The sequence below is a fragment of the Pezoporus wallicus genome, unplaced genomic scaffold, assembly GCF_028554395.1.
Source record: "Pezoporus wallicus isolate ANWC-B61680 ecotype Strahan unplaced genomic scaffold, APGP_CSIRO_Pwel_v1 contig_11311, whole genome shotgun sequence".
In the NCBI taxonomy this organism is placed as follows: Eukaryota; Metazoa; Chordata; class Aves; order Psittaciformes; family Psittacidae; genus Pezoporus; species Pezoporus wallicus.
The window spans coordinates 24,755-47,695 of record NW_026641806.1 but is presented as its reverse complement, the minus strand read 5'-3'; the positions used below and the strand labels follow the sequence as shown (position 1 = coordinate 47,695).

Below are 22,941 nucleotides of genomic sequence, written 5' to 3'. Positions count from 1 at the left end.
ACCAAATGAGGCCAAAGCCCCCCCCCCCCCCCCCTTTTGGCCTTTGCCCTAATTCGGGTGATTTTGCTGCACAATAAAAGCCATGGAAGGGATTGAGCTTGCTCAGAATGGGGCTGACGGAGGGGGAAGGAAACCCCAAACTGGGTGGGTTGCACCCCAAAAACACAGCAGGGGAAGGGGGGGGCACAACCTCAGTATGAGCCCTCAGAGAAGCTGCACCCCAGCACCTAAATTGGACTTAATTCACCCCAAATACAGAGAGTGGCAGCGTAATCACTGTATAAACCCTCAGAGAAGCCCCATCCCAGCACTTAAGTGGGACTTATTTCCCCCCAAAATCAAGGGGGCACAACCCCAATACAAGCCCCTGGAGATGCCCCATCCAACCACCTAAATGGGACTTATTTCACCCCCAAATCAGGGGGCACAACCCCAGTACAAGCCCCTGGAGAAGCCCCATTAAAGCACCTAAATGGGACTTAATTCATCCCAAAATCGGGGTGGGGGGGACAACCTCAGTTTGAGCCCTTGGAGAAGCCCCATCCAAGCACCTAAATGGGACTCACTGACCTCCAAGCTTACAGGGGCACAACCCCAATACAAGCTCCCGGAGAAGCCCCATCCAAGCACCTAAATGGACTTATTCACCCCCAGATGCAGAAGGGCACAACCTCAGTATGAGCCCCCAGAGAAGCCCCATCCAAGCAACTAAATGGGACTTATTTCACCCCCTAAATCAGGGAGCACAAGCCCAATACAAGCCCCTGGAGAATCCCCATTCCAGCACCTAAATGGGACTGTATTCACCCCAAAACCAGGGGGCACAACCTCAGTATAAGCCCTTAGAGAAGCCCCACGCAAGCACCTACATGGGACTCACTGACCCCAAACCCCGGGTGTCACAACCTCAATACGAGCCCTTGGAGAAGCCCCCACCACTGTTTCTCTGGTTTTATTACAAAAGCAGCCGGTTTGGTGTCGCTTTGTGGAGTTTTCCGGATCAAACCCGAGTGGGAACGCCGGGAACAGCTCCGGTGGCACTGGGGGATGTGGTGGGTGTCACCGCAACGCCATTGGTTGTCACCAAAACGTCTTGGAGATGCCACCAAATCACTGCTGGATGTCACCGGACTGCATCAGATGTCACCAAAACGCTGTGGGCTGTCACCACAATGTCTTTGGTTGTCACCAAACCACGGTGGTTGTCACCAGCACATGTTGGCTGTCACCAGGATGCCGCTGGGATGTTGCCAGAATGTTGATGGGTGTCACCAAACCATGGTTGGACGTCACCGGAATGCTGTTGGATGTCACCAAACCATGTTTAGACGTCACTGGAACGCTGTTGGATGTCATCAAACCATGGTTGAACATCACTGAAACACTGCTGGATGTCCCCAAACCATAGTTGGACATCACCGGAGTGCGACTGGATGTCACCAAACCATGGTTGGACGTCACTGGGATGCTGCTGGATGTCACCAAACCATGGTTGGACATCACCGAAACACTGCTGGATGTCACCGGAACGCTGTTGGATGTCACCAAACCATGGTTGGACGTCACCGGAACGCTGTTGGATGTCACCAAACCATGGCTGGACGTCACCGGAACACTTGGATGTCACCAAGCCATGGTTGGACGTCACCAAGCCATGGTTGGACGTCACCAAGCCATGGTTGGACGTCACTGGGACGCTGTTGGATGTCACCAAACCATGGTTGGACGTCACTGGGATGCTGCTGGATGTCACCAAACCATGGCTGGACGTCACTGGGACACTGTTGGATGTCACCAGATCACCTTCAGACATCACCAAATGCGTTGGTTGTCACCAGGAGCTGCATCACGCGTGGGGTGGGGGGAGAGGAGCCACTGTCAGAGGATTTGAGTTAAATCTGAGCAGATTTGGGGCAATTTCACTCATTTTAAGGACAATTTCAGCCATCTGGGGGCTAGTTGTCTTTTTGGGGCCACTTCAGGGCTATTCTGGTCATTTTGGGCCTATTTCAGGAACTTTGGGGGCTATTTTACTCAATTTTGGGGCCATTTCAATCATTCCTCATACTATTTCAGTCCTTTTAGGGGTTATTTTGGGGCTATTTCAGTAATTTCAGGGACTATTTCAGTCATTTGGTGGCTATTTCAGTCATTTTGGGGGGCTACTTTGGTCAATCTAGGGGCTATTTTGCCCATTTCTTAGCTATTTCAGTCAATCCAGGGGCTATTTCAGTCATTTTTAGGTTATTTCAGTCAATTTTGGGGCTATTTTGCTCATTCTGGGGCTATTTCAGCCATTTCTAGGGCTATTTCAGTCATTTTGGGGGGCTATTTTCATCCCTTTGAGCCCCTTTTCCTGCTCCCGGGGCTGGTTCTGGGGGGTTCTCTCCCCCATCCCGACTGGCTCCTCTCTGCTGGGGGGTTCCAGGGGGGCTGGAATTGGGGTGTGGGCAGTGGGGGGGGGGTGGGGGGGTGTCGGAGGTAGGTGTTTTTAAGTTGATTCTTACAAAAACCAGGCACATTCAGTCAATGGGACCCTTGGGGGGGGGGGGTTGGGGGGAGGTTTGGGGTGTCCCCACAGTGGTTTGGGGCTGAAAGCGGCTTCTCACCCCCCCCCCCCCCGGCTCAAGCCCCAGAACAAACCCTGTGTGATGGGGGGGGGTGGGGGGCACCGAACACTCCAGGTCCAGGGGTTCTGCCCCATGGTGGGGGTTGGGGGTCTAAGGCCTCGTCTGGGGGGGGGGTGGTGGTGGGAAAAATGAGGGGGAAAGGGGAAAATAAAGCAGGAAACGAAACACTGAGGGCTCCAAAATGGTCAAAAGTGAACAAACCCCACCAAAACCTGAACATAAAACCCTAAAACTGAACACCCCCCCCAAACTGAACAAAACGCCCCAAATTTAACCAAACCCCCAAGAAGTTTAACCAAGAAACCCCAAAACCGAACAAAAAATCCCCAAACCGAACGAAAAATACCCCCAAACGGAACAAAAAATACAAAATCTAATAAACCCCCCCAAATTTAACAAAAAACCCCAAAACTGAACCACCCAAAATGTAACAATCCCCTCCAAACTGAACAAAAAAGCCCCAAACCTAAGAAACCCACAAAACCCAAAACCGAATAAAAAGCCCCCAAAATGAACCCACCCCAAAGTTGTCAAAACCTTCCAAAATCCCCCCAAAATTAACCAAATCCCCCCAATTTTAACAAAGCCCTGACACTGAACAAAATCCCCCCCAAATCTTAAAAAGCCCCCCAATTTAACAAAAAAATAAGCCAAACTGAACAAAAACCCCCAAATTTAACGAAAACCTCAAAGTCTAACCAAACCCCCCAAATTTAACAAAAAAAAAATCCCCAAACTGCACAAAAAAGCCCCAAAATGAACCAAAAAAGCCCAAAACTGCACAAACAGCCCCCCCCCCCCCCCCCCCCCAGCCCTGCATGTGCAGGGACTTGATGTGTCCCTAAGGAAAGGGGGACGGGAAGGGTCTGGAACGCTGTGGGGCAGGGATGGGGCTGGAAAGCCGGGAATGGTGATGGGAAAGGCAGCCCCGTGCCATGTGCAGCAATGGGCTCCATAGGGATGGGGGGATGTCACCATGGGTCGTGTCCTGTGGGGCTGTGAGGGGGGAGATAAAGCCTCATGGGGGAAAATCCCATCAATCCCGAGCCCCTTCCCAAGGGATTGAGAGGAATAAATCCAAATGAACCGAAAACTAAAGGGAAGGTTTAAAAAAGGGGGGGGGGGGGGGGGGAAATGAAAGAGGAAAAGACCCCAAACCAAGAGGGAATCGCATGGAACGGGGGCACCGGGAAGCGCATCCTGCCGGAGCGGGATCAGGAATTGTTCTGGTTCTGGTAGATGGAGGCTTTTTCCTTCAGCAGATCCAGACACAAGTGGCAGCTCCAGCTCCCTGTGGATAGATGGACCCGAGGGTGAGGTGGGAGCATTCCCATTGGGAAGGAACCCCTCGGGAATGAACCTTCCAACCTTCCTCCTTTAACCTTCCTGGGAAGGTGGCCAGAGGAGGGGTTGATCATTAATCCTGGGGGGATTAATGATCCCTGAGGGATCATCAGGTCTCCTGATGGGAACACTAGCAGGGAATTTCTGCTTGGAAGCCCTGAGTCAGCACAAGACCAAGAGGGGAGGAAGAGAAGGAGGAGGAGGAATGATCCTGCTTGGCTTCACCAGCCCATAAGGAGATCTTGGGATGGAAGGGGTGGATTTTCCCACCCCAAAATCCACTCTTCCACCTCCAAAATCCATCCTTCCCACCTCCAAAATCCATCCTTCCCACCCCAAAATCCATCCTTCCCACCCCCAAAATCCATCCTTCCCACCCCAAAATCCACTCTTCCACCTCCAAAATCCATCCTCCTCACCCCAAAATCCATGCTTCCCACCCCAAAATCCATCCTCCCCACCCCCAAAATCCATCCTTCCCACCCCAAAATCCATCCTTCCCACCCCCAAAATCCATCCTTCTCCCCCAAAATCCATCTCTCCCACCTCCAAAATCCATCCTTCCCACCCCAAAATCCATCTCTCCCACCCCAAAATCCATCTCTCCCACCCCAAAATCCATCCTTCCCACCCCAAAATCCACTCTTCCACCTCCAAAATCCATCTTTCCCGACCGCAAAATTGATTCTTTCCCACCCCAAAATCCATCCTTCCCACCCCAAAATCCATCCTTCCCACCCCAAAATCCACTCCTCCACCTCCAAAATCCATCTCTCCCATCCCAAAATCCATCTCTCCCATCCCAAAATCCATCCTTCCCACCCCAAAATCCATCTCTCCCACCCCAAAATCCATCCTTCCCACCCCAAAATCCACTCCTCCACCTCCAAAATCCATCTCTCCCATCCCAAAATCCATCTCTCCCATCTCCAAATCCATCCTTCCCATCCCAAGGCTTCCCTCCCTGCTGGAAAAGCTTTCCTCCAGCAGAGCAGAGAAGGAATAATGGGAAGAGCTGGAATGCTGAAGCCCGTGGCATGGGACAAGTCCCTGGCTCCCCTCCCAGAGCCATGGGCAGAAGCAGGTGGGAAACCTGCACTGAATTCCCAGTGGTTTCCCCATTCCAGAATGGGAATTCCATCGGGAAGCGGCACTCACCCTCGGGAGGCTCCGACATGGGGGGGGTCAGGCAGTACATGTGGTACCCGCGGTCGCAGTCGTCGCAGAACAGCAGCTGATCCTGAGCCAAAGCAGGGGAAAAGTGGGAATATCGGGATGATTCCATGTGGCTTCGGATGAAGACAACAGGGAAGGGACAAGGATCCCTTGGGATTGGCAGCGACCCCAGACCTGAAGCCCAAAGATCCCTCCAGCAAGACTCTCCCATTGGTTTGGGGGGGGGTATTCCCTTTATTTTGGGGGCACTCCCATTGTCCTGGGAGTTATTCCAGCTGTTCCAGGGGGTTATTCCCATTGTCCCTGGGGGTATTCCCTTTGTTTCGGGGGTTACTTCCATTGTCCCAGGAGCTCTTCCTGCTCTTTCAGGGGGTTATTCCCATTGTCCTGGGGGGGGGGGGATTATTCCCACTGTCCCAGGTCAGTATTCCCATTTTCCCGGGGGGGGGGGGGCATTATTCCCACTGTCCCAGGCCAGTATTCCCATTGTCCCTGGGGATTATTCCTGTTGTCCCTAGGGATTATCCAGACTGTCTTGAGGTTCATTCCCACTGTCCCCAGTTGGTATTCCTGCTATTCCCAGAGGGTTATTCCCCCTATCCCCAGAGGTCATTCTCACTGTCCCAGGTTGGCATTCCCATTATCCCTGGGGGCTCATTCCCACTGTCCCAAAGGGGGTGATTCCCACTCTCCCAGTGGCACTCCTGCTATCCCCAGGGGATTATCCCCACTGTCCCCAGGGTTTAGGCCCCTGTCCCTGCAGGGGGGTTATTCCCACTGTCCCTGCGGAGTCATTCCCACTGTTCCCAAGCTGTATTCCCACTCTCCCGGCGGCATTCCCGGGCCTCACGTCGTTCTCGGAGGTGCCGCAGATGTTGCAGCACTTGCACTCGATGCACTGCCAGCGATAGGTCTTCACGGCTGCCATCATCACCGGCGTGAACTGGAGGCAGGACGGGTGTCCTACGGGAAGGCGACTCGGCATCAGGAATTCCCAACCTTTCCCAAGCTCCCGCCCGGATCCGTGCCCTTTCCAGCCCTACCTGAGCGCCCGCAGTCGGAGCATGACACCAGCTCCTCCGGTTGTCCCGTTTTCTTGTTGATCTTGGAATCTCCCAAGCAGAAATCGCAGTAGTTGTTGGGCAGAGCCAAACCGTCCGGACCTTTTTTAGCTGGGATAAAAAAAAAGTGGGAATACCGGAGTCAGCACAACGGATTTCCACTTGGGACAACGGGAAAACGCTTCGGCACCACCACATCCGAGCGCTTGGGGTGATGCCGATCGGGATGGGGATGCCGCTCGCTCCCAGCGCTGGCACAAGGGATTTGGCAGCTTTCCCTTGGGATTTAGGCAGGGAAAGGGGCGTTTTCCTTACATTTCTGCTCCTCGGATCGCTGGGAGACGGGAGTCGGGGGCTGCGAGTCGTCCTTGTCGTCACCTTCCTCCTCAGCCAGGTGGGAATGAGCGTAGTGGTAGCTCAATCCCGGCCGGTTCTTGTACCGCTTCCCGCAGACTAGGGATAGAACCGGGAAGGAATCAGAGCCGAATCCGGCAGGGAGCGGTATTCCCATAGATCCCAATTCATCCGGCACCCCCCCCCCCCCACCACCCTGGTCCTGTCTCCAGGCTTTGAGCACCGGGAGCTGCTCCCGTTCAGCCCCCAAAAAGCACTTGGGAGGTATTAATATCCACCTCGGAATTCCCTAAGGAAAGGGGTTGGGGGTGGAAGCTCCGGATCGGGGCTGGAGAAGCCTCCGCTGCGCATCCCGCTGGATTTAGTGGGTGTTTGGGAGCGAAGCCACACCAGGATCAATCCAAGTGGGAAAACCCTGCTTGGAATGAGGCTCCCCGGGTGCATTTCTCACCCCAAACCCCATCTCCTAAAGCAGATTCCAAGGTGAAGGAAGGGGAAACTTCCATTTTTTGGGAATCCAAGGGAACATCCCAGCTCTGCTCCCTCCTGGATCCACTCGGCTCCTCCAAACGTGGCTTGGGAAACCACACCAGGAATTGTGCACATTCCACCCCGTTCCTTGCGGAAGGAGCTTCCTTAGGGAAAGCTCTGAGCATCCATGGATTGGGAAGCACCTTCCTGACCAGGGAATAGGCTCCTAAGTTGCCAATACCGGTTTTCCAGGGCTGTTTTGGGAACTGGGAGGCTCCAAAACCCAATTCCCAGCCTGGAGAGGCTCAGGCAGGAAGACCACGGAGCCGGAGCCGGCTTTCCACAGCCGGCACGAGGATGGGATTGGGTTGAAATCCCTCTGGAAAAAGCCAGAGCGGGATTTAGGAGCAGATTTAGCAACAGATTTCCATCATGGCATCCGGGAAAACCAGGGAAAAGGTCACTTCGGGATGAGATTCCCCAAGCTTGGAGCTTTTCTGTAACATCCCAACCTTTCTGGATCCACTTCCAGGCCTGTTTGAAGCCTGGAAAAGGGCTCCCAAACTAATGGGAACCAGCCGGGAATGAGGCTGGAGCCCCATGGAAGCAGCAGCGTTGGATTTTGGGGATCAAATCCCCTTGGGGCAAAGGGATCTGCTGGATACTCGCTGTCTCCAGGGAGAAGTCCGCATGGGCAGGTCTGGAATGCCGCAGAGGAGGCCAAAAGCAGCCCAGACCCAGCAATTACAACCTTATTACATGGAATTCCAAGGCTCCGGAGCCGAGCAGGGGCACGGCTGGGTCAGGGCCCGGAGCAGCCACCCGGAGCTGGCAGGAGGCGGCTCCTTCCCAACCCCCTGCAGCTTAAAAGTGACTCTTTTCCGACCCCCAAATCCAGGCAGGAATGCGAACACAAACCGGGATCTTTCCAACCTCTCCATGAGAAAAAGGGAGCCGTCGCCACGGCCATTCCCGGCTTTCCAAGCCCCCAATATCCCACATCCCGGAGCCGTTTTGGGAGCTTCTTTTAAGTAGGAACCGGGTGTTATTTTGGGCAAGAGAAGCAGCACTAAAGACGTTGGCAGCTCTTCAAAGGCCGCGGCGCATCCCGGGATCCAGGAGCCGGGATGGCTTTTGTGGATACTCCGTGTTTTCCCTCCCAGCCCCGCAGCAGGAGAGGGATTCATCTTTGTTTTCCCTCTCGTGCCAGCACGCACGCCCGCTCTTCCCTGCTGGAAAAGGGTCAGGAGAGGAGCAGCGAGGTCGGTGGTGGCCTTTGGCTTCCGCTGTGTCCTTCCCTCCCCCTTTCCCCATAGGGTGCAGTGAGGTTGAAAGGGGGGAGAAATCCCTGATTTTGGAGGGGAATCGTTGGGAATAGGAAAGGCAGGAAGTATAAAAGCAGACAGAGAGTGACTACCTCGGTCGGGAGGTTTCAAGGAATGCTTTTGTTTGTAACTATCTGAAACACAGAAAGAGAGTCGTGAGAACACCCCACACGCACACACGCACCCCAGGCCATGCTTCCAACAGGGGAAAAAAAAAGGCAGGAAAAACACAACTCTTCAGGATCAGGCTTAGGGAAAGGAGGGGTGGGGTGGGGGTGAGGGGAAGAAGGAGGTGGCAGCTCATGCAGGACAGGAGGAAGAAGACAGAAAGGGCATTCCAAAGCCTCACTTGCCCCTTGGGTTTGCTGCTTTCCCTATTAAATTCCTTAGTTTTCCCACCCAGTTCCTCTTGAGGAAGCATTGGGAAGCTTGGGCTCGCGGAGGAGTGGGACTGGGAAGCGAATTCCCACCCCTGGAGCTGAGGAGGGATTCGAACCAGAGCGGGAGCATTGCGTTTCACAGCTACAACCTTGGGAAGTGGCTTTAAGGAGGGATGAGAGGCCAAGGGTGGGATAACGGGATCTGAGCCGGCTCCAGACCGGGTTGAGGGACACGGATCCCAGTGGGAAGCCAGCGTAGGGGGCAGGGGGGGGCTGCTTCCCACCTTTCCAGGGCTGTTTGCAACACCAGGAGAGGTTTATCCTCATTTTTCCATGCACAGCCCTTCAGTGGGGGCGAGATGCCGGCATTCCCGGTGGGAAAACTCCAGCCATCTCCACCCACCAAAGAATGGAGAGTCCGAGGGGTCTAAAAACGCCCTCCCCCCAGGATGTGTCAAATTCCCTGGGTTTTGGGGATTTCAATCCCAAATCCCAATGGAAACCCCAATGGATTCCCCCCCCCCAAAGAGCACTCCTGGCGTTCCGTACTCACTGTCGCAAGCGTAGGGTTTATCCCGGTCTTCCAAGATCGCCGCATCCAGCTTCTTCCGAGCCCCACTGACGCCTTTGCCCTGGGGTGGGGGGGGGGAGGAAGAGGGGAAAAAGTGGGAACAAGCCAAATTTGAGGGAAACTTGCGCCCCAAAAAGCTCCTGGATTGAGGACACGGACAAGGCGTGATCCGACACTGCCACACAGTGGGAATAGTCGGGAATTGCCACCGGGTGTGCGTGGAACACAAAGTATCCCTTGGGATCCTCAGTGACTCTGCCACACTTTGGGAAGGGGCAGGAGCACCAACACCCCCCTAACCAGGTGGATTCCAGGGCGTTGGAAGTGGGTTTTCCATGCCCAACATTCCTTAGTGGCAGAGGGACACGAGTTATCCCAATCCAAGGGGGTTTTTCCCCTTATCCCACCCACAGGCTCGAGCACATCCCAAAGTTTTCCCTCAAAACACGGGCGCAGAGGAGCCCTGGGTGGTGTCGGGGCTGCTTTGGCATCGGCAAAGGCTTGGATTCACTGGAATTGCCACCAAAAGGCCGGGATCCAGCCCAAGCCCACCTTGGCCTTCCCCTTCCCTCGTCGCTTTGGCGTATCCTCCTCATAGTCTTCATCATCCAAATCATCCAGGAAATCATCCGGCTCCAGGATCCGCTAGGAAAGAGGAGAGGACATTGCGGATAACCCCTTGGGATTGAGGGGAAAGGGGGGGGGAAAGTGGGATCTGGGATACTCCAGCATGGGCCCGGCAGCCAAATCCATTCCAACGCCTGCGGAAGTGATCAGTGGGAAAAACCAAAATCCCTTGGGAGCACTGGGATGGGAAAAGTGGGATTTGGTGGTGGTGGCCTCCAGCCTGGCATGATCCGTACCAGGCTGGGCTGGAGCCGCTAAACCAAGCGCTTCCCACCCCATGGATCGTGATGGGATTTAAGTCCCACGCGTGGCTTCGAAGGGAAAAGGGGAACTTCTGAATCCCAACGTCCATTAATAACATTCCCTTGGGATTAAATCCTCTGGGAGGGAACTGCAACAGGAAAAGGCCAAAGCATCAGCGGAATCTGCATCCCTATGGTTTTCAGGACTGGAAATTTCCTTTCCCTTTAATTCTGATGCTGGAATCTCCCTTTCCCTAAATTCTGGGCCCAAAATCCCTCGTTCCTTGAATTTCAGGACCAGAATCCCCCTTTCCCTGAATTTTCGGACCAGAATCTCCGTTTCCCTGAATTCTGTGCCTAGAATCCCCCCTTCCTGAATTTCAGGACCAGAATCCCCCTTTCCCTAGGTTTTTGGACCAAAATCCCCTTTTCCCTGAATTTTCAGAGGAGAATCCCTCTTCCCATGAATTTTGGGAACAGAATCCCCCCTTCCCTAGGTTTTTGGACCAAAATCCCCTTTTCCCTGAATTTTCAGACCAGAATGTCTCTCTCCCTGAATTTTGGGAACAGAAACCCCCTTTCCCTAGATTTTTGGACTAAAATCCCCTTTTCCCTGAATCTTTGGACTAGAATCCCTCTTCCCATGAATTTTGGGACCAGAATCCCTCAATTTTCAGGACCAGAATCCCCCTTTCCCTGGATTTCGGACCAAAATCCCCTTTTCCCTGAATTTTCAGACCAGAATCTATCTCTCCCTGAATTTTGGGAACAGAGTCCCCCTTTTCCTGGTTTTTGGGACCAAAATCCCCTTTTCCCTGAATTTTTGGACTAGAAAACCTCTTCCCATGAATTTTGGAAGCAGAATCCCCCTTTCCCTAGATTTTTGGACCAAAATCCCCTTTTCCCTGAATTTTCAGAAGAGAATCCCTCTTCCCATGAATTCTGGGAACAGAATCCCTCAATTTTCAGGACCAGAATCCCCTTTTCCCTAGGTTTTTGGACCAAAATCCCCTTTTCCCTGAATTTTCGGAAGAGAATCCCTCTTCCCATGAATTCTGGGAACAGAATCCCTCAATTTTCAGGACCAGAATCCCCCTTTCCCTAGGTTTTTGGACTAAAATCCCCTTTTCCCTGAATTTTCGGACCAGAATCCCTCTTCCCCCTGAATTTTGGGACCAGAATCCCCCTTTCCCTGAACTTTGGGCCCAGAATCCCCGTTCCCTGCACCCTGCCCCCCCCCCCACCCCAATCCCACCCCATTCCCAGCGCCGGGAAGCGGCACCTTCCGCGCGCGGCTGTTGGTGACCGGGAACTCGCCCAGGCTGTCGTCATCCAGGCGCGGGTCCGGGAGGCTCCGCTTCTCCAGCGGCTCGGTGCGGAGCAGCGCTTCCAGGCTGCTGCCATCCTGGGCCAGGAGCCCGTCCTTCTTCAGGCTCTGCTCCGTGTCTGCAGGGAAAGCCGGGATCAGCCGGAATCCGGTGGGATACCACGGAGAACACCCCCCCTATCTCCCAGCCCTGGCAGCGCTCAAAGGGCAGGTTGGATGGGGCTCAGAGCAAGCTGTTCTATGGAAGGTGGCCTTGCCCATGGTGGTTGGAGCTGGATGAGCTTTAAAGGTTCCAGCCAAGCCAAATCATTCCAGGCTTCCATGACCCACCTTAAAACTGCTCCAGATGGAAACCATTGACCAAGGCTATGACTAAGAGAAGATCCCGCTCCAGCTGGGCTCCATCAGGGGTTCAGGAGGTGATGGGATCCAACCTGAACCTCACAACCCAACAGGAGAACGTCCCTATTCCCAATGTTGCTCCCATTATCCATGGCTACGCTTGGATCCAGCCCCACCTCAGCTCCATTAGGAGTTTAGGAAGTGATGGGATCCAACCTGAGCCTTAAAACCCAATGGAGGGGTCTCCATCACCCTTTGGCCTCTGTGTCCAGCCCCTCCAGCTTGATGCCACCTCGATTCCCCCTTTGTGGGCATCATCCAGGAGCCAAGGGATCCAAAGCCCATGAGGAATCATTCAGCTGCTCCTGGTGAGACCTTTGGTGGTCGTGCCCTGAGGAACCCAAAACCCAACAGCCCTTCATGGGCTCTACCATCAGGAATGAAGAGGAACCGCCACAAGAGGACCATGGAGATGAGGGACGTGAGGAACCACCACAAAAGGAACGTAAGGAACCACAAAGGAATGGGGTGGTGAGGGACATGAGGAACCACAAGAGGAACATAAGGAACCATAGAGGACCATGGAGGTGAGGAATGTGAGGAATGACCACAAGAGGAACCTGGAAGTGAGGTCTGTGAGGAACCACAAGAGGAACATCAGGAACCATAGAGGACCATGGAGGTGAGGGACACGAGGAACCACCACAAGAGGACCATGGAGATGAGGAACCACCACAAGAGGAACATAAGGAACCACAAAGGAATGGGGAGGTGAGGAATGTGAGGAACCACCACAAGAGGAACATGAGGAACCACAAAGGAACAGGGAGGTGAGGGACATGAGGAACCACCACAAGAGGAACGTAAGGAACAGGAACCATAGAGGACCATGGAGGTGAGGAATGTGAGGAACCACCATAAGAGGAACACAAGGAACCACAGAGGCCCATGGAGGTGAGGGAGATGAAGAACCACCACAAGAGGCCCATGGAGGTGAGGAACACGAGGAACCACCACAAGAGGAACACAAGGAACCACAGAGGCCCACGGAGGTGAGGGAGACGAAGAACCACCACAGGAGGCCCATGGAGGTGAGGAACACGAAGAACCACCACAAGAGGCCCATGGAGGTGAGGGACACGAGGAACCACCACAAGAGGCCCATGGAGGTGAGGAACACGAAGAACCACCACAAGAGGCCCATGGAGGTGAGGGACACGAGGAACCCATGGAGATGAGGCCCATGGGGAAGCAGAGGCCTGGGCTGGCGCGGGAGGTACCTGGTTTGATGGAGGGGAAGGAGAGGCGCGGGTCCTCTGGCGGGTGAGCGCGGCGTTTCTTCCTCCAGCGCCGCGCGGGGTAGGAGTAGAGCTGCCCGGCGGCTAAACCTGGAACCCAAACCCCAAACCCGGCCCGTTGTGAGTCCACGATCCGAGGCCATGACATTCCCATTCCCAGCCCCGCTCCCACGTACCGGGCCCACGGTGCCGTTTCTCCATCCAGATGTAGCAGTTGCTCTGGGCCACGCCGGTTTGGGAGTCGAGGAAGGGGAGGCGGACGCTGCGCTCGGCGCAGAGCCGCGCGTTGTAGTTGTGGCACTGCTCCATGGCATCGCGGTAGTACTGCTCCCCCAGCCTGCAGGGCACGGCACGGAGAGCTCAGTCCCAACCCCATTCCTGACCCCATTCCCGACCCCATTCCCAGCCCTGGGATGTGTCTGCGCCCACCCAAACCCACCCTAAAGGAAGCGCAATGGGAATGGTTTGGGTTGGAAGGGGGCTTAAAGCTCATCCAGGGATACCTTCCACTGGAGCAGGATGCTCCAAGCCCCATCCAAGCTGGGCCTGGAGCACTGCTGGGAATGGGGCAGCTCCTCCATTCACCCCATGCCAGTGTCCCACCACCCTCCCAATGAAGCTCTTCCTCCCAAGATCCCATCTGACTCCTTCCCTCTTCCACATGGGAGCTGTTTCTCCTCATCCCATCCCTGCATCCCTTGTCCAAAGCCACTCTCCAGGTTCCTTGTAGCCCTTTAGGACACCCCACATCCCCCCCCCTTCCCAAACATACAGGGGGAAATTCCCACTCTTATGGGAACAAATGCATCCCATGGGATACGTAGGATGCTCCCACGGGGATATATGGGGATGAACCTCCTCTCTTGGCCTCTATAGGACCCTCTCATAGAGATATAAAGGGATAATACCCCCCTCCCAATAGGATACTTTACTGGAATGTATAGGGATAACCTTTTCCTTGACCTCTATAGGACTCTTCCACAGGGATATAAAGGGATAATTCCCCCCCATGGCCTCTATAGGACCATTCCACAGGGATATAAAGGGATAACTCACACACACACCACAACCCCCCGGCCTCTATAGGCCCCTTCCATAGGGATATGAAGGGATAATTCCCCCCCATGGCCTGTATAGGACCTTTCCACAGGGATAAAAAGGATAATTCCCCCCCCCCCATGGCTTCTATAGGTCCCTTCCATAGGAATATAAAGGGATAATTCCCCCCCATGTCCTCTACAGGACCCTTCCACCAAGATATAATGGGACAATTCCCCCCACCATGGCCTGTATAGGACCCTTCCACAGGGATAAAGGGATAATTCCCCCCCATGGCCTCTATAGGCCCCTTCCATAGGGATATAAAGGGATAATTCCCCTCCATGGCCTCTATAGGCCCCTTCCATAGGGATATAAAGGGATAACTCCCCCCCATGGCCTCTATAGACCCCTTCCATAGGGATATAAAGGGATAATTCCCCTCCATGGCCTCTATAGGCCCCTTCCATAGGGATATAAAGGGACAATTCCCCCCCATGCCCTGTATAGGCCCCTTCCAATTCCCCCCCATGCCCTGTATAGGCCCCTTCCATAGGGATATAAAGGGACAATTCCCCCCCATGCCCTCTATAGGCCCCTTCCATAGGAATATAAAGGGATAATTCCCCCCCATGCCCTCTATAGGACCCTTCCATAGGGATATAAAGGGATAATTCCTCCCCATGGCCTCTATAGGACCCTTCCATAGGGATATAAAGGGATAATTCCCCCCCATGGCTTCTATAGGCCCCTTCCATAGGAATATAAAGGGATAATTCCCCCCCATGGCCTGTATAGGACCTTTCCACAGGGATAAAGGGATAATGCCCCCCTCCCCATGGCCTGCATAGACCCCTTCCATAGGGATATAAAGGGATAATTCCCCTCCATGGCCTCTATAGGCCCCTTCCATAGGAATATAAAGGGACAATTCCCCCCCATGGCCTGTATAGGCCTCTTCCATAGGGATATAAAGGAATAATTCCCCCCCCCATGGCCTCTATAGGCCCCTTCCACCGGGATATAAAGGGACAATTCCCCCCTATGGCCTGTATAGGCCCCTTCCATAGGGATATAAAGGGACAATTCCCCCCATGGCCTGTATAGGACCTTTCCACAGGGATAAAGGGACAATTCCCCCCCATGGCCTGTACAGGACCCTTCCACCGGGATATAGAGGGACAATTCCCCCCTTACCTCCACAGCACACCCCTCCCCGTCCATACCCCCCCTCACGGCCCCATTTTGAGGTCTCCCCTCACGGCCCCCCATGTTTTACCTCAGCAAAGTTCACCCCGAACAATGACCGCTCCCCCCCCCGGCACCCCCCCAACCCCGCCGCGCACTTGGTCCCGCCCGCGGCACATGCGGGGTGCGGGAGGTGGGGGAGCCCCGTTTTCAGCGCTGGACCGAACCATTCCCTGCCCCGGGGGGGGGAACACGACACCCGTCGGGCGCCGCACTCACAGCTTGACCACATTCTGTACCACCGCCGCCATCTTGCCTCCGCCGCCACGGCCCGGCGCCGCCCAGCGCGCATGCGCGGCTGGCGGCAGAGGGGAGGCGGGGAGGGAGCGGGTGGCGCGTGCGCGGCGGGAGGGGGATGGCGGGAAATTGAGGGAGGGGGAGTGGCGGGAAATGGGGGTGACGGGAAATGGGTGGGGGAGGAGGAAAATGGGGGGTGGCGGGAAATGAGGGGGGTGGCGGGAAATGAGGGGGGCGTGTGGCGGGAAATAGGGGGGAGTGGCGGGAAATGAGGGGGGCGTGTGGCGGGAAATAGGGGGGAGTGGCGGGAAATGAGGGGGGCGTGTAGCGGGAAATGGGGGGGTGTGGCGGGAAATGGGGGTGACGGGAAATGGGTAGGGGAGGCGGAAAATGAGGGGGGGTGGCGGGAAATGGGGGGAGAGTGGTGGGAAATGGGGGGGGAGTGTGGCGGGAAATGGGGGGGAGGGTGGCGGGAAATGGGGGTGGCGGAAAATGGGGGGGAGTGGCGGGAAATGGGGGCGTGTGGTGGGAAATGGGAGTGGCAGGAAATGAGGGGTGGTGGGAAATGGGGGGGAAGTGGCGGGAAATGGGGGGGTGGTGGGAAATGGGGGGAGAGTGGCGGGAAATAGGGGGGAGCTGCGGGAAATGAGGGGGGTGTGTGGTGGGAAATGGGGGGGAGTGGCGGGAAATGGGGGGGAGTGGCGGGAAATGGGGTGTGGTGGGAAATGGGGGGGGTGTGGCAGGAAATGGGGGGGCAGCGGGAAATGAGGAGGGGGTGGTGGGAAATGGGCGGGAAATTAAGGGGAAAATCCGGAGGGAATGGGGAGGGGATGAGGATGGAGGTGAAGGGAGGAAGGAGGAGGAGGATGACGGTGAAGAGGAGGATGAAGGATGCTGGGAAGAGGATGAGGATGGAATGAGGGATGGATGAAGGTGGGGTTGGGGGGTCCTCAATGTCAAATCTCCGCCCCTCCCCATAGAGGTTCCTCGTGGGAACCCATCCTTATCCCTACACATCCATGTGGAAACCCCAAGTTTTGGGGCTCTTTTCCTTTCCCAGCAAACCGGAATTACCCTGAGATCCCAAACCTCATCCCATGGGATGCAGCCCCAGGAACAGGGGGGATTCCTGTGGGGTTTTCCTGCTCACTCCCACTTCCCAAGGTCATTTTTCCCTGTTTGCTGGGAAATTAGGGGTTATTTCACCTGGGATTATCCAAGCGCTCCCAGTGTCCCCATTGCTCCCAGTGTCCTCATACCCCAACACCCCCCAGTGCTCACATTCCCCATTCCCAATCAGTGAGTCCCCCATTGACTGAGCCATGGCATTCCCAATCCCATTCCCACTTCCTGGAACCATGATGGGATAAAGCAGGAATTAACGGGTTAAGCAAAGGGGTGGGAGGAGCCAGGGGCAGGAGAATCCACAGGGATTTTATTGCTAATAATTAAAGATTAATTCCAGAAATGGAGTTTTGTGTAGCTCAAATGAAGAATTACACCTGGAAAAATGGGGGAAAAACCGGGATTAGGATAATTTGGTATCATTTGGTATCAAATAGAGCCGAAAAGGGGGAGCAGGGAAGTGCCAAATCCATGCCCCAAATCCAGCATCTTGGAGCAAACCTGGGGTGAAAAAAGGGGATTTGGGGCTGTTACCTGCATGGGATTATCTCAGAATTCCCAATCCAGGCAGCAACTTTCAGGATTGCTGCTGGGAATCATGAGGAAGTTGGGCCAAAGGGGAACATCCCCATCCCAATCTAGGGTGAAATCCATGAGATTTGGTGTTGTCCAACCACACGAAGACATTGGAATACCAAAACTCCTACAAAACACTCGGAAAACCACCCAGAATCATCGAATCCCAGGGTTTTTCCCTTCAAATTGGTTGATAAACCAACTGGGAGGAAAGAGGGGATTTGGGAATGCTGCTGGATCTCCCAGTGGAGCTTGGATTGGGTGAGAACAGAGCTGGAAGAGCCTCAAATGAAACTGAAGCTCCACCCAGTGCCTAGAGCCGGCTTAATGGAAAGTTGGAATTCGGGTGGAATTCCAGGTTTTGGGATGTTGCCACCCAAAAGTGGCCAAAATTCCCAGAAAGGGTGGAAAATGATGGGAGTTTAGTGCTGGAGTCCAGGAGATGAGGCCACGCTTGCTCCATAGCCAGAATTACAGCGGTTCCATGCGGATTATCCCATAAAAGCAGCAGAGCTTGGAATTCCGAAGCCTCTCACCTCTCATCCCTCCATCCAACGGGGATGAATGGCGCCGGTGAGGATGGATCCCACTTCCCAGCATGGGAATGGGGCCTGGTGGTCACTCCTTGGTTGGGTTTCTTTTTGCCTTCCAATTCCACCCCCAAAACTCCAACCATGGCTTTTATTCCCAGAATCCATCCCAGGAGGGATTTTCACTTCCGGTGAAGCCACCTTTGCCATGGAAACGTTGGGATTTGGGTGATGTTCCAAGGGTGCCGCCACCACCACCTCCAGGACTTAGGTGCTTGGTTGAACTTCACCATGGCCAAGCTCCAACCATGGCCTCTCTTCAAGCACAAATCCCCCCCCAGTCCCCCCCCCCAACGAGTGTCAACGGCGCCGTGTCCATGCTCTGGAGGTGGAGAATCCATAGGGATCGTTGAGGAACCAACTTCACCCCAAAGAACAACCACCCCCCCCCCCCCAATCAACCATTGCCCAACATCTACCCCCATGGGTGCCTTCACGTCAAGCTCTCCTGCAGGCCTGAAGCTGGTGGAGATCCACGGCCCCCCTCTGCTTGGTGCTTCTCCATCACCTGCAGGACATCCTCCAGGATGGATGGTCCCAAATCCACGTGGAGGGAGAGGAGGGATCCCGCGTGCGACAAGAAGGGCTCCGCGCTGCCGGCCTCCTCCTCGCGGCGGAAGCCGTTGGCTGGGATGGTGCCCATCGTCTCCTCCTCTTCCTCATCCCTCTTCCCGAGCTCCTCCAGGTGGAGCCGAGGGGGTTTGGGAGGCGCCGGTGCCGACGGGAGGGTGATGGCCTGAGGACCACCGATGGTGGGCAAGGAGATGGCGTTCTTCAAGAGCGGGGATGGCATTCCCGGTGTTTCGTGCCCGGATACGGTGGAGGTCCTGGAGAAGGAGAAGCTGGGCTGGGAACGGGGCAGGAGATGGAGCTTGCCCTGGAGGAAGGAGATGTCCCCAAAGGTGTCCCCTTGGCCGGCGCTGCCGATGTGGATCGTGTGCCGGAAGTCACCCAAGGGGGGGCTGATCATATCCGAGGAGAGGATATCCCGGAGCTTCTCCTTCTTCCCCTTCCTGCTGCCCCTCTTGAGGTAGATGGGGGCCTTGGTGGACATCTCAATGGCTTCCAGAGCAATTCCAGTGTTGGCTCCGGGCCCGGTGGCTTCCCTGCATGAAACAATGGGAAAAAGAAGGAAAACTCAGTGGATTCCAACCCCTCGGATGGGGATCTTCCAGGAAACTCATTCCAGACGTTCCCCAGCTCCGAGGTGATCAATAAGGAAATCACCCTAAGAATGGAATCCAGGAATTGCCCCCAGTGGGAAACCAGCTGGAAATTCCAAAGGATTTATGGGTTGATGAGGAATTGTTGGGGCTGTGGAGAGAGAGGTGGTGGGGAAGCGGTATTCCAAGCCTCAGCTTGGAGGAGGTTTGGACGCTTGGATTCCTTCTCCTCTTGGCCACGCAGCATCCAACCCCACCCGGCAATGAGCTACAGCACAAATCCATCGGGATGGAGGTGGGAGGGGGAAGGAAGTTGGAGTTTTTCCCTGGATTTAGTCATATTCCCTCAACTCTTGGCAATTCCCACCTCAGTTCCAGGCTCATTCTTCAACTGGGGGGGGGGGGGGAATGAGGGGAAAAAGGGGTTTTTTAGGGGGGATAACAATGATGCGCCCGACTCGGATCCATGCCAGTGGGACAGGAAAAGGGATGGAAACAGGTTTGGGAAGCAGCAGCAAAGGGGAAGCTGTTTGGAATGCTGCTGGAAGCGCTGCCAGCTCATCCTGAGCCTCCCCCCTGGAATCCATCCTTCCAACTGGCCCAAAGGGATGGAAAACCCCACATTCCCCTTCCACCACCCGGAAGCGGGATCATCCTGGCTGTGCTGCTCCCTTCATTCCCTCTTCCAACCCCCCCCTCCCAATTCCCTCTTGGCGCTGAGGAAACCATTCCCGTCACAAGCAGAGACCTACGCTACAGCCGGAGCCGTTCCCGGTGGGATGCCAGCAGAGTTGAGGGGATGGAGCTGGAGAGGTGGGAAATCCCTCAATGGGCTCCAAAGGAAGCACCAGCATCGGGAATGTGGCTCCAGGGAAGAACAACAGCACCGGGAGCCCGTTCCCGGCGGCTCCGGCCAGGACTGAAGTGCTGACACTGCAGAATCCAGCAGTGTTAATCCCGGATGGATTAACGCCGGCGGCGCGGTGATGCCGCTGGCGTGAAATCCAGGCGCCGGGAAAGACACCGGGAGGTGGGGCAGGGTGGGAAGATGATGGTGGAGATGTTGGGAATCTGGATTGGGAATGCTGCTGGGTGCGTGGCTCCAAGTGCCCCCAAGGGGGGGGAAGCATGGGAAGCTGTGGGAAAGCACCAAAATCCCTGACACCCCCCCCCTCGCAAAAAACAAGTGGATTTGTAGGAAGAATCCCCTTTAGTCACTTGGAAGTGGTTTAGGTTTCCAGGATTTGGGATGATGCTGATGGGGATGGGCATTGGGAAGCGACGTTCCCCTGGGCACTGACCTGGAATCGCTCTCCCTCATCCCAGTTTCTTCCTCCTCTTCCCAGTCTGGGCTCCAGCTGATCAACCAGAGCCCCACTGGGCTGGGAGGGCGCTGGGAATGTCTGGGAATGTGGGAAGCATCCCTCGTCCCACAAAAAAAAACACCTTGGAAAAGGCCATTTCCCTCCAGTAGGCCCCAAAGGCATTGGGAACAACCTGGTCTGGACCAGAAAATCCCTTTTCCCAGCATTTCCTAGGGCTGACAACCAAGCAGATCCATGGGGAACATGGGAGCGTTACCACTTCCTGGCCAAACAGGTGGAAAACGAGATGGAAAAGGAACAATGCTCCAAGAAACCCCTGGAGAACTCATGGATGGGTGTTTCTGGCTGCTTCCTGCCCCACTGGATGCATCCCCAGGGATTTAAGGCTTTATCCCACCACATTCCACCTCCATGTGCTGGGATGAATCCCATTGGCTTTTCATGGAGCCTCACTGAATCCCAAGAAACTGGGGGGGGGGGGGGTGGTGAAGAGAGAAAGGTGGGAATGATGTTTCCACATGGGATAAGAAGTGGGAAGCACCTCTGGAGGAGATCCAAGGACTCCAACTCCATCCATGCCCCACATTTGGCTTCTCCACAGGAAGAAATGGGCTCAAAGCGCCGGATCCCGCAGCACTCCAGTGGGATACCCACCCCCCCCCAGCCCCCATTTGCCTTTTTTCCTTCCTTATGGAGTAAAATTCCATCCTTTTCCACCCATTTCCATCACTTCCAGCATCAGCAGGTGCCATTTGAGTCATCCTCCAGCAATTTTGGCCTTTAAAACTCTGCTTCCCAACCAAATTCCAGGTTTTCCCCCCATTTCCAACTATTTGGGCTTCACTATGAGAAAATCCAGGGATGTTTTTTCACCCAATTCCAAAAATTTCACCTCTAGAATATGGAAGTTTATTTCCTTCCCACTCCATTCCAGCCATTTCTGCCTCACTCTGGGAAAACCAAGTGGGAAACAAACCCAGTTCCTTCCATTTTTCCTCCTTTTTGGGCCTTCTTGAGGAAAATTTGCGCCTGGGAAGAGGTTTTGCTCTTGCATTCCCCCTGGAAAAAGGGATATTCCCATGGGAAGCGAAAACACACCCCCTTTCCTATGGGCTCGGCGAGGTGGGGTGTGGAAAAGGGCCCTGTTGGGATGTGGATGATGGATATTCTGGAGCACTGGGAAAAAAGCCTGGTGTGGATGCAGGTGTGGAGGGACTGGACCAGCGTCATCCCAGTTAACAGAAAAGCTGGAATCAACCCCAGGGAATCCCGGTGGGATCCTGGGGCTGTCCCTGTCCTACCTGGAGCAGCCGGCACCGGATTGGGATGAGGGATGGGCTGGTGCGGACACAGCAGCACAGTCAGGATTGGGTCTTCCAGGATCAGGCAAACACCAAGATCCGGGATCTTTGCCAATAAGGAAAAGCCTGGGATGAGGAAACGCTGGGACACGGGTGGAAAACGCGGCCGAACCCTTCCCGTGCCTCAGTTCCCCCCTCCCCGCGGTGACCAACGGAAGGGGGGAAAACGCACCCAAACCCAACTTAAATCCCGGGAAAACAACTTAAATCCCGGGAAAACAGCTCCGAGCCCCACCCGCTGCCGGGGGGGGGGGGGGGGGGGGCGCCGGGAATTCCCGGGAAGGGAGGGCGGTGCCGGAATTCGGGTGGGATCAGGGCACAGGTCGCTTCTCTTTCCTTGGAATAAGGGTGGGAGCCCGCTCCGGCTGCCCCAGCAGCAACTTGAGCCCTGGGTTTAAAGGATCGTCATCCATGAATCCAGGGAAAAGCCTCCCTGGATAAAGCCCGGAGCAGGATCCGGCCCTGGCTATTCTGGGGATCCTATTTTGGGGATCCATCGGCTAATCTGATCCGGGAGCAGCTGGTGGCGGCAGGGAGGGGGGATCCGGGGCTGTTCCCTTGGGAAAAGGAGGGAATCCCCCCCCCCCCGTGAACTGAGGGATCCGGGATGCGACAGGGACACAAAAACATCCCGAATCATGGAAAAGAACCACACCCCCCCCCCCCCCCCCCTCGCTTCATCCTCAGCATCCCAATGCAGGGCCCGGATTCGGAAGCTGGGAAGAGACCTCCCTCCCCCTAAATGTTCCGCTGTCTCCATCCCCTTCCCCAGCCCCACATTCCATGGGGAATGGTGGTTGGGATCTCACCGGAAAAACACCCTCGGAGCCTCCCGGCGTCTTCCTGCGGAGCCGGAGCCGAGCGCGGCCGTTCCGATCCGATGCTCCCAGCGCCGGCGCAGCCCCAACGCCCCACCCCGGGGGCCTCCGCTTTTCCTTCCTGCTCCCTTCTCCTTCCCAAAACATGGAATTGCCGCCGTTGGCTTCTCACCGGGATGAAGAGCCGGGTGGGTTTATCCCTGTTATCCTTCCATTTCCCAGCTCCGGGATGAAGCGCTTGGATACAGACAAGATCCCTAGGGAAAGAGAGAGAAAGGTGGAAAAATCCCTGCTGGCTCCAGAGGGGGATTC

The 22,941-nt window shown here is 55.3% G+C and overlaps 2 protein-coding genes across 3 annotated transcripts; both read right to left on the bottom strand.

Moving 5' to 3' along the window:
- Positions 1-3,761: 3,761 nt before the first annotated feature.
- DPF2 (double PHD fingers 2) lies at positions 3,762-15,758 on the bottom strand. Of its 2 annotated transcripts, XM_057425378.1 has the most exons (12): positions 15,654-15,758; positions 13,325-13,485; positions 13,131-13,238; positions 11,464-11,627; positions 9,865-9,957; positions 9,295-9,373; positions 8,454-8,495; positions 6,527-6,664; positions 6,194-6,322; positions 6,001-6,113; positions 5,133-5,214; positions 3,762-3,921 (listed from the first exon to the last, which is right to left on the bottom strand). In XM_057425378.1, exons 1-12 carry the CDS (start codon positions 15,683-15,685, stop codon positions 3,845-3,847), a joined length of 1,218 nt encoding a protein of 405 aa, XP_057281361.1. In that variant the 5' UTR covers positions 15,686-15,758; the 3' UTR covers positions 3,762-3,844. The 2 variants fall into 2 exon arrangements, with proteins under 2 accessions (XP_057281361.1, XP_057281362.1); XM_057425379.1 differs by lacking the exon at positions 8,454-8,495.
- Positions 15,759-18,352: 2,594 nt separating this feature from the next.
- CDC42EP2 (CDC42 effector protein 2) lies at positions 18,353-21,803 on the bottom strand. Its single transcript, XM_057425374.1, has 2 exons — positions 21,752-21,803; positions 18,353-19,068 (listed from the first exon to the last, which is right to left on the bottom strand). Exon 2 carries the CDS (start codon positions 19,014-19,016, stop codon positions 18,396-18,398), a length of 621 nt encoding a protein of 206 aa, XP_057281357.1. The 5' UTR covers positions 19,017-19,068; positions 21,752-21,803; the 3' UTR covers positions 18,353-18,395.
- Positions 21,804-22,941: the final 1,138 nt, after the last annotated feature.

Coding starts and splice junctions, on each gene's coding strand:
- DPF2 (XM_057425378.1), bottom strand. CDS start 15,685: ATGGCGGCGGTGGTACAGAATGTGGTCAAGCT. Junction 6,323..6,526: donor GCGATCCGAGGAGCAGAAAT/GTAAGGAAAACG, acceptor TTTTTATCCCAG/CTAAAAAAGGTCCGGACGGT. Junction 3,922..5,132: donor CATGTCGGAGCCTCCCGAGG/GTGAGTGCCGCT, acceptor ATCTATCCACAG/GGAGCTGGAGCTGCCACTTG.
- CDC42EP2 (XM_057425374.1), bottom strand. CDS start 19,016: ATGTCCACCAAGGCCCCCATCTACCTCAAGAGGGGCAGCAGGAAGGGG.